Source organism: Bison bison, unplaced genomic scaffold, assembly GCF_000754665.1.
Source record: "Bison bison bison isolate TAMUID 2011002044 unplaced genomic scaffold, Bison_UMD1.0 scf7180017864309, whole genome shotgun sequence".
In the NCBI taxonomy this organism is placed as follows: domain Eukaryota; kingdom Metazoa; phylum Chordata; class Mammalia; order Artiodactyla; family Bovidae; genus Bison; species Bison bison.
Genome location: NW_011494881.1, coordinates 4,163,190 through 4,173,695, shown reverse-complemented (window position 1 = coordinate 4,173,695; position 10,506 = coordinate 4,163,190). Strand labels below are relative to the sequence as shown.

General features: G+C 52.4%; 1 protein-coding gene across 1 annotated transcript in view; it reads right to left on the bottom strand.

Moving 5' to 3' along the window:
• Window positions 1–10,506, bottom strand: part of COL13A1 (collagen, type XIII, alpha 1) — a 153,570-nt gene that overhangs the window by 63,380 nt on the left and 79,684 nt on the right. The window contains exons 7-11 of the mRNA XM_010852216.1: window positions 5,223–5,258; window positions 4,435–4,461; window positions 3,815–3,841; window positions 402–428; window positions 280–306 (exon numbers count right to left, since the gene is read on the bottom strand). Coding sequence (XP_010850518.1) covers window positions 280–306; window positions 402–428; window positions 3,815–3,841; window positions 4,435–4,461; window positions 5,223–5,258 — 144 coding nt within the window. The remainder of the gene's footprint in view (window positions 1–279; window positions 307–401; window positions 429–3,814; window positions 3,842–4,434; window positions 4,462–5,222; window positions 5,259–10,506) is intronic.

Genomic DNA, 10,506 nt, shown 5'->3' with positions numbered 1-10,506 from the left:
CTGAAATCCTAGAGGCTCATGGGAGGTGGTTAGAAATACTATGCAGGTGGCAGGTGGGATGTGTAGAGAAAGAGGCTGAGAAGGGCCAGGCTCCAGGCTGTCCCCTTCCCTCAAGAAAAGACCCCCACCCAGGGCAGCCTCCCTTCTCTCTCATACACTGAGTGCCACAGCGGGTTCCCTGCTTCTGTTGATAAAAACTGAAGTTTGAAAATAACCCTTTCAACCTGTTGGAAGACTGCTTCTTGAGATGAAAATTCTAGAAAACCCCCATCGGCTTACCTTTTCTCCCTTTTGTCCTTGAGGTCCCTACAAAGAGATGGAAATGAGAGAGTCAGAAACCGAGGCTCAGGACTCAGGGCCCGAAGCCTCTCTGCTGGAAAGCCCTGGGGTGAGATACCAACCGGCTGTCCCCAGGGACCCACCAGACCCTTAGGGACGGAAACACGCACAGGTGAGTGGAACAAAGAAGACGGGTGGAATCAGTCCTGCGGGCCTGCATGGGGTTGCGCAAGAAACTTTTTGAAAGGCCTGAGTCCCAAAGGCCGGGCTTAGCCACCCATGTCTGGTCTTCCTGTGCCCGAGACAGTCCAGCTGTTGTGGCCCAGCTTCTTCATCCACCCGCAGACATGACTAGGTGTGCCCTGCTCCCCGCACTTGACTATGATGAAGAACAGGGGTCATCTTTCATTTATCCCTGCACCTGCCAGCATCTTGTGGGCTGGCCACAGAGGAGGCTGCGTGAGCGTGCGTGACAGGGCTCTGCTACTGCCAGACGCCCTGCACTCTCAGGCCATCTCCTCTCAGAACCAAAAGCACATTCTAACTCCTACCCTCCGCAGCCTCAGCATCAAACCCACTGAGCCAGAAGGGCTTCTGGGGACATGGGGGCTGGGGCAGTGTTCCAGACATCAGGAACTTTGGAGGAAATTTTGGCCAAAGAGAAGAAGCAGGAATTTCATCTCTGTGTTCTGGATTCCTTGGAGGAATGTAAGGGCCTCAGAGCTCCCCTCCGGGGGATCTGGTCAAAAGCTCACAGGGCTGAGAAATGAGCCTGGGTTCAGGATGGACCCCAGTTCTCTGAGGAGAATGCGCATCCGGCTAGCTCTCTTAGGGGCCTGACCTGAGGCCAGGGCTGAGGAGGCCTCACGCTTGGCTGGTGTGGAGCGGAGAGGGAGAGGGAAGGCGCCCCTTGTTTTGAAGACTCCCTGGGGGGCAGGCTTTGGGACATGCTGAGCTCACGCCCACGCTGGCCTGAGAGGAAGGTGCTGGCATCGCTCCTTCTCCGGGATGAGGTGATGGAGACGAGGCCCTGTGGCTCAGTGAGCAGTGGCAGCACTGGGACTGTGAAGGTCCAGCTGCGTCCACTCTGCTGCGTGCTCTGAACTGAGTTGGAACCCCAGGGGGCAGGGCTTCCGAACTTGGCTGGAGTCACAGGCAGAGCCCCTGGGGCTCTGAGGTCCCTTCCAGCCACCATCCTAGGGCCTGTGAGGGCCTGTCTGCCAGGCCAGTCTCTGTAGGGCTTGGAGACCTCAGGATGGGGGACAGATCCATCTGGGTGGATGAAAGGCCTCCTTTTGTCCCTGACTTGCTAACTGGGCCAATTACCAAACTGAGAGGTTCCCAGGAGGTTGTGGGAACGGACAAGTGGTCATTGGGACAAACCACTGGCATCCCAGCCCATGCGGTGGACCAGGTGTTTAGTATCAAGTTCAACAGACTGTGATGCATCTGGAAGGGGACTGAACTGAGGGGACCAGGCCACCTTCCCTGGGGACAGAGAGAGGAGTATGATGAGAGAGGGAGGTCCAGGGACCCAGCAAAATAACCCGAAGGTTTGGGACTGCAGACACATGGAGGATTGAGTCTGGACATCCCAAATGGTGGCCCATGGGACAATCACGGTCCCCGGGGATATTCTGCTGAACCCACACACTTTTATTTCAATTAACTGCCAATACTGAAGAGCATGGAGAGTACGACAAAAATCTGAGTTTCGAGTTTCTTTTAAGTATTTCAAGGCCGAGCAACACCTGGCACCAACGAGCTCTTGAGGCTGCCCCCTTAGGACAGGTCGGGGTCAGGGCAGTGTGCCGCTGGCGGTGTTTCCTCTGGGCCAGGCACTGTTTGAAACGCTTGATGCGAATTAACTCCTCGCACCTTACGACAGCCCTGTGAGTGGTGGGACAAGACGTGAATTCAGAGTCCTGGTTCTCCTTTACACCACTGGTGGGACCCTGATCCTGTCTACACCTTACATCAGGTTCTCAGGGCTACTAGGAGGTGGGTGGGGCAGAGGTGACCCCCTTTTGACAGGTGAGGACACAGGTTAAGCGGGGTGGGGGGGGTGTGTGGTAAGCCCTAGCCCTCAAGCTGGACGCCAGACGGATGGTAAACCATCCGGGAAGGGAGGAGAGTGGGAGACGGTCAGCTGATCAGCAGGCCAAGATAATGACACTAGATGGCATGTGGAATTAATAGCTTGGGGTCCCTGTGCCAAGCCAAACAGGAGCCTAATGGCTCTGTGGCCTGTTGGATTTTGATGGATGACCATGAGGCAGAAGGGGGATCTATCACACCGATGTGGGTTCGTGGTAGAAGTGATGGCCTCACCCTTCCCCCCCACACTCAAATCTGTTCTGACTCCAGAACAGACAGGGAAGATTCATGGGTGGTTAACTGGGGTGGGGCAGAGGGAGGGCAGGAGGAGGAGCCCCTTAGAAGGGTCCTTTTCTTTCTAAACAAAGAACCCTGGTAGCAAAAGGAGGCATGGTGGAGGGTAAGATCCTACCATGTGGGTCTCAATCCCATTCTATTACTTATGAGCTGTGTAGCCTTGAGCACTATACTCAACCACCCTGAGCCTCTATCTCCCCTTCTATAGAGTGGAGGACAATAAGCTGTTATTATGAGGATTAGGGCACAGTGCCCAGCTGATGACCATCATCATTACTTCTGGGGTTGCATGGACTGTGTTAAGGCTCTGCAGAAGGTGGGAAGGAGCAGGAGGAAGGTGGGGACAGTGGTGTGTTTCCCCAGGCCTGCTGTCTGCCTGGCTGGGGCAGGAGCGCCTGGAGCCCTGGGCAGCCTGGAGCAGGGAACACTAGAATGTCAGGCTCAGGGCTTCCCTGGTGGCTCAGCAGTAAAGAATCTGCCTGTCCATGCAGGAGACACGGGTTTGATCCCTGATCCTGGAGGATCTCATGTGCTGTGCAGCAACGAAGCCCGTGTGCTACAACTATTAAGCCTGTGCTCTAGAGCCCAGGAGCTGCATCTACTGAGCTCACACGCAGCAACTGCAGAAGCCTGTGAGCCCTAGAGCCCACACGTGGCAACAAGAGAAGCCACTGCATGGAGAAGCCCGCACACCGCAACCAGAGAGTAGTCCCAGCTCGCCACAACTAGAGAAAAGCCTGTTCAGCAACGAAGGCTCAGCATAGCCAAAAATAAATAAATAAAATTATTTTTTAAAAAAGAAAATCAGGCTCAGGACATAGTGCTGGATGGACACCCCTCGCTCCCAGTGTGAGTGCTGAGCATGAGTGATGGTTTGGGGACACCAGCTGCCAGTTCTGTGTAACACTGGCCAAGCAAGGACGCTCTCTGGACCTCTCTTTCCTCATTCCTCAGGTGGAGAAGCCCCCTGCCCACCTCTCCTCCCTGTGCCGAGTAAGTGGGATGCGTGGCACCCAGCTGGGGAGTGACCCTGGGGCAGACACTCCCTCGGCTGGGTAGGGTTTGTTAGCCCAGGAGGGCCAGTCCGACCCCTCCACCCACCCTTGAGAGAAGGCTTAGGGTTAGGGTGATCTGGTCTTACCATCTCCCCCTTTGGTCCCGGCCGGCCCTGGAAGGAGAAGAGCAAGTGAGCTGTTTGCAATCAGGACCCCCTCCCCCACAGCTGCCCCTCTCATGAACATCTGTGTCTGCGACCATGTCAAAAGGGTTGAAATGAACAGAGAGGCGCTCTGGACGGGCAGCAGCCTCCCCATGGACTTGGGCATGTGTGGGGGCTCAACCAGGATGGGAGACCCTGAGGAGAACACAGGAGGCACCCTGAGGTGCTGGGGTGAGGGTTCGGGGGGTGAGGGTGTGAGCTAGAGTCCAGGCTCCTTTCAGAATAGCAGGTTGAGCTCTCCAGCCCTCTTCTCTCCCCGCCTCACTCCTTTCCAGCTCCTTCAGGAGGCCCGGAATCAGCAAATTCTAGATGCTGAGGGTACAGTTTGGCCACGGACTTGTACCCAAGGGGGTTGGGACAACTCGTTCTAATGGCCCTTCTTCCCCTTCTCATTGGCAATGACTGTACACCCCAAGAACATTCATTTTTATCTAAAGTGCCTTCTAAGGAGTCAGAGTCTCGTAGAAGGACTAAAAGACCCCAGGTTAGTGATCTGGACTAAGCGAGGGGGAGGAGCCCACAGTGTGAAAGGGGCCACTCACCGGTTTGCCGTCGAGCCCAATGGGACCCTGAAAGATAAACAGGCCAGATGTGAAGACTGAGCATCACAGGCGTTCTGGCAGACAGGCAGCCTGGGGGTGGTTAAGGACACAGGCTCTGGACTCTAACAAGGTAGGGTTCATGTCTCTGCTTCACCACTGGCTGTTATGAAACAGGTAAGCCTTGGCTTCCCATTCTAAAATGGGGAATAAAATAATCTCCCACATGGGGTTTTTGTGAGGAGTAAATGAAATGCCACCTGCCCCATGCCTGGCACCTGACGGGTGGCAGTTACCTTGGTACCAAAATCCTTCTCACCCTAGAGGAAAGTGGATGGCGTGTTCCTGGAAAGCAGGGCCAGCCAGTCCTGAGGCCTGCAGGAAAGGCCTGCCTCCTATCCTGCTTTCAGAATCTCTCGTAGGCCTTAGGAGGGGCTCCCTGGACATTCAGATGGCCAGCCGACTGCCCCACACCCCAGGCAGATTAACCCTCAAAGCCAGGTTGGAGGTGGCTTCCCCAAGATGCATCATCTTCCCCAGAGTCCACGGGCCAGCGGGCTTCCTAGCCTGTGACCTTGCAGCCTGTCTGGCCTGCCGCACCTCTAGCTCCACGTTGATGTCCCAGTCCTTTTCTGCACTGTGAGTCGAGCACCAGGCTACTCTCCTTGGCGGCTTTCTGTGAAAGCCAGTGGGAGGGGGTCCTTGCTGACGGGCCAGCCCTGCCTGAAGTTCATCACCCAGCCAGAACCGGGGGTCTCCGCAGACACAACTCACCAGTCCTCTCCACTTACCGGAAATCCTGGAAAACCCCGGGCGCCCGGCTGGCCCTGAAAGAGTGGGAGAGGAGTGAGGATGGGCAAGGAGGTGAGGAAGCAAACCTTAGTGCCTGGTTCACCTGGGCTCCCAGAGGGTCCACGGTTTCCCTCCCATTCCGCTGTGATCATCCCTGGGAGACGCAGCCTGGGAGGCAGGATGGGGAAAGCTGGACACGGACCATCATAGGAAATCTCCAGGGACTGGGGGTGGGAAAGGGGACAGCGGGTGGTCAGCCTCCTTTGGGTCTTTCTGGGAAGTAGCTCCCTGAGCTTCTCCTTGCCCACCTGGATGCTCTTAACCCCTACGTGGGAACAGGGTGGGGAGCAAGGATGCTGGGGACTCAGCCCACAGCACACTGAACTCCTTGACTGTGATTGGCCAAGTCCTCTTCATTTACACAGTTGGTGCTCATGGCCACCTATCTAAGGATGGTTTGGGTATCAGAACTGACCTTCGGAATGTGTTTTCAGGCCAGAACAGGTCAGATTGTCCACTGTCCAGTGTCCCTTCACCCTGGCTAATGGGGCTCTCCTGGTTGGACAATGTCTGGATACCTCCCATCTTTGTGGGATGCAGAGCCATCATGCCCATTTCCCCCAGGGGGCAAAGTACACAGATCGGTATTCAGGTTGGAAATTTGAGGCAGGTTCATTGGCCACAGTCCAGTGGTTTATGATCCAGATTCAGGACAAAGGAGAAGAGTGGAGGTGAGAAGAAGCCTGAGGCTGTGCAAATCCAGGGCTGGGGTGGGGTGACCAGGAGGTCCAAGGTGATAGAGAGTTGAGAAACCTGGATCCCATCACTCTCCATTTGAAGAACTAGCCAGGGTTCTCTTTTGCTCACATATCTTCCAAGGTCAGCCTCGATCTCATCCCGATGTACCACTTTAGCTCCTTTCGTGCCTCACCTTCCCACCTACTCTCTGCCTGGGCACCCTGGCTGACCTGCCTGTCCCTGGACACACCACATCCTTCACATGACTAGCTCTAAGCTTGGAGTCTCCTGTTGGCTGCGATGGCCTCAGTCTCTTCCCAAGTCTGGGGTTTTGAGTCAGGCAGACTGAGTTCTAATCCTGTCTCCACCACCGAGGGCTGTGTGACTTGGAGCAAGCTGCTTATCTTCCTCATGCCTCAGTTTCCTCATCTATAGAATGGGACTAGCTATATAAACTCACAGGGTCATTCAGTTACATCTTCAGAGCCTATTGAGATGGTAGCTGCCATCATCACGGTAAACTGAACTGAAATTTGTTAAACTGAACTGAGCCTAAGGCCACCACAACACAGTAAGGTTGCTTTTGATCTGATACGTCTCAGGGTCAATGGAGGTTTGTCCTCGCCAAGCAGTAGATTCAAATCAGACCCTATATCTAGAGGAGGATTTCTCTGGGTCCATCTGCTGTAAACATGAAACCTCTCTGGGCTGCTTGGGTCCTCCTTGAAGCTGTGGACTTGAGTGTCCAGAGGCCTCTGCTCAGGGGACATGCCCAGGGGACAAGGCTGGGTGGTCCCTGTGGGCAGAATCCACGCACTGGTCAGGCGGGTAGCACACTGGAGCATGCCTCGGACCTGGGATGGGCTTGTGGAAAGCATCCAAAGGGACAAGAGGGTGGAGATGCCACTCATGTAGCAGAAGGGCCCAGGCTTCTCTCCTCTCAAGGATAAGTGATGCTAAGAATAGCACAAAGGAGAAAACCCGGAAACCTCCCCGTGTAAACTTTCAGTTACGCTGAACACCGAGAGGCCCAAAGAAACGGTCAGGAGGAAAGGATTCCAAGAAACATCTTAAGTCCCGCTCCGAATAATATTTACATGGTGGGGATAATCACATGGTTTGCTAATTACAGAGCCGTCCCTGGTAGCAGGGTGCGTCTCTCCAACCCAGAGCCAAGTTTGGGGCTAACCAAGGCTTTTTCAGGAGATCTTGGGAGGGATGTTGTCATTGACCAACTGGAAACTGGGACTCCACTTCCTTGAGAGGTAGGGTATTGGGGAGGCACATGGAGAGGCTTGAAACTGGACTTTAATTTCTATCTAGATCTTCACATCTGTGCTGAAGGTGGACATCTCTGCCAATGGTTATTGACTGGCTGTATTTATTTGGGAACTGCCTGTGTGCATTCTTTACCAAAAACTCCTACTGCATGGTTTATCTTTTTCCTACTGATTTGAGTAAAGCTCTTTGACAAGAATAATAACTGAGAGTCATATGTGTTGCAAATATTCTTTCCAATTTGGCATTTGTCTTTTTTATGATGTACTTTCTGCCATATGGAAACTCTACATCTATGTCAACAAATATATCAATATTTTCCTATGGCTTCTAGATTTTAGGTCATGTTTTGAAAGACCTTCCTCAGTTCAGAAATATAAATGTTTGCTCATGTTTTGTCCTCTAATTTTATGGCTGCACATTTTATATCTAAGTATTTTGTTCATTTGAAATTTATTCTGATTTCTAAGCTGTTTGTAGTTGTCTCAGTATCATTTCCTGAACAATCTATCTTCTTTTTCTATTGGGAAGTGAAGTCTTTATCATGGACCAAATTTCAAGATGCATTTAGCTTTATTTCTGTTCTGTTTGTTGTTTTAATTGCTCTGTTTCTACCATATGTTTTACTATCTAGTAGAAGAACTACACCTCTCCTTCCTATGCCCCTTTCTCTATTTTTCAAAAAGTTTCTGAAATTCTTACAAGATTTTTTTCCAAATGAAATGGAATATTGTTTCACTGAACTCCTAACTAACCCCCAAATTCACTGGTATTAGAATCATGTTAAAATTATGGATGATAGATTTATTTGTAGATTAATTTGCTGATTAATATTATGTCCTTCTATACAAGAACAAGGGCTTCCCTGGTGGATCAGATAGTATAAAATCTGCCTGCAAAGCTGGAGACCTGGGTTTGATCCCTGGGTCAGGAAGATCCCCTGGAGAAGGAAATGGCAACCCGCTCTAGTATTATTGCCTGGGAAATCCTAGAAGAGCCTTGCAGGCTACAGTCCATGGGGTTGCAAAAGAGCTGGACATGACTTAGGGACTAAACAACACCAATATAAGAACAAGGGAAATAAGCTTTACATTGCTTTCTAAAATCTCTTCAAGGCCAGGGAAGAGAGGGAGCCAGGTGGATCCCTATGTCTACTTCTCCCTTCCTTTCTCCTGCCTGTATGTGCGTAGGGTAAAGCAACATAGACAAACCAAAGTTTCTGGCCTCTCAAAGAGGGCCAGTCATGAATCTGTCCAGAGCCTGCCTCATTCCACCTCCCCGCCCCAAGTCAGTGCTGACTATCTTTTCAACAGGACTCTGTGCTAGTAAACACTTACTTACTCATGCTGGGGAGAATAGGGAAGAGAGCCCTGCTTTGTGCAGCATTCGCCGATTTCTGGAAATCTGTGATTCTGTAAATACTCTCATCACAGCCCATTTTAAGCCTTCCAGCCAGCCCCACACCTGCAGCCTCTTCTAAACATGCTCAGTGCTGGAGCAGGAAGGATCAGGGGAGCTCTGTAAACTGCAAGTCTGGCTTAGCAGAACATAACCCCAGGGATAAAGTCCTAACTCCTGGACATCATGTCCTTCACAATTGGGTCCTCGCTCACCTCGACAACCTTCTTCTCACCATCCTTGCTCTTGCTTCGTTCTAGAAGAAACTTTCCTGGGACTTCCCTGGTGATCCAGTGGTTAAGAATCCACCTTACAATGCAGGGGACTTGGTTCCAATCCTTTGTTGAGGAACTAAGATTCCATATGCCACGGAGCAACCAAGCCTACGTGCTACAACTACTGAGCCCATGTGCCCCAATTAGAGTCTGTGTGCTGCAATGAAAGACTCTGCGTGGCGCAACTAAGACTCAACACAGCCAAATAAATAATTTTTTAAAAAGAACTTTGCCCGTTTCTCCAGTAGTTTACAGGAATTGCACCTGCCTTGGAAGTTCTGCTCCTCCTTGATCACAGTTTAGTTACCTCTTCCTCCTGGAAGTCTTCCCTGCCTGCCTTCACCCCAGGTCAGGTGCCTCTCTCCGTGTCCCTAATTGTTCCCAGCTAAGCACTGACCATCTGGACTATAATCACTATAGGGTGGTTTCTCTCTGCAAAAGGGTAAGCGGGCTGCAGTCAGGTTTTCATCGTCTACACAGGATCTAGGATGCAGTCGGTGCCTGACAAGTATTAATGGAATGAATAAATGAAGACACATCCAGCAGGTGTCTCACCCTGGCTGTAGGCTGTCTCCTTGCGAGTGAGGGCTGGAACTTTGGATAGCTCTTCCTTGCCTCTGAAGAAAAGCTAGGGGCCGTGGGAAGGAACAAGCTTTCCTAGCCTGGCTGATGACCTCTCCAGTGCCTGCCGGGCCAGCCAGCGTCTCGAGTCCCAGCCTCCATCTCAGCTTAATGGGGCCTGTTGTTCTGGCATCTTGAACCATCCTTCACCAAAGTGCGTGGAGGTCCCCTCTTTGCAAAGACCATTTCTAAAGCTCCAAGAGAGGAGGCAGGTGGCCCCTAGAGCAGCAAGGCTGGTTCTCATTAGCAGCGTCTATTCAAGGCCCTTCCTGGCTGAGTGGAAAGCCATATGTTCCCCATCATCGCCGGTCACAGAGGGCTTGTCCACTTGACCTCTGCCCCTTGACTGCATTGGTCCCTTGGTCTTCTGGGGTCCCCTACTCTCACTAGCTCCAGGGGGCTTGCTGGGAGGAGCTGCAGGGGCTGCCCTGGTGTCTAGTGAGGACTCAGTGGGGGTGGTCCCAGCCATCTCTGTGGTGGTCACACACACAGGCCAAAGTCAGAGGGCCCTGGGCTTGGTCAAGCCTTCTGGTGCCATAAAGCCTCTTTAACACCAACTCAGCACTCACAGGGAGGGCTTTCTCCTCAAGGTAAATATCCTTTTTAAACAGTTGAACCTAAAACATGAAAGAGGGTGTTGGGGAAACAACGTTGGCATTGGAATGAGGCTGACTGGGCCCAAACCAAGCTCCAGCGCTGAGGAGCCAGGTGACCACAGGCCAACTCTGCGCCTTTCTTTCCCTCTCTGGGAAATGGGCTGGCAGGGCCTGCCTCACAGCTTGCCTGGGAGCTGAAGGAGACCAGCGCATGCATGGTCTTTCAGTTTAGGACCCAGCATGTCTCCAGGTGTCCATGAGAGGGAAGCAGTCACTATTACCAGAAATAGAAAGTACTTCTCACCGCTGGAACCAAGTCCAGCGTGGTGGTTATATTTATGTACGCGGAGCCAGAAGCAGGGCGGAAGGTGGGGGGT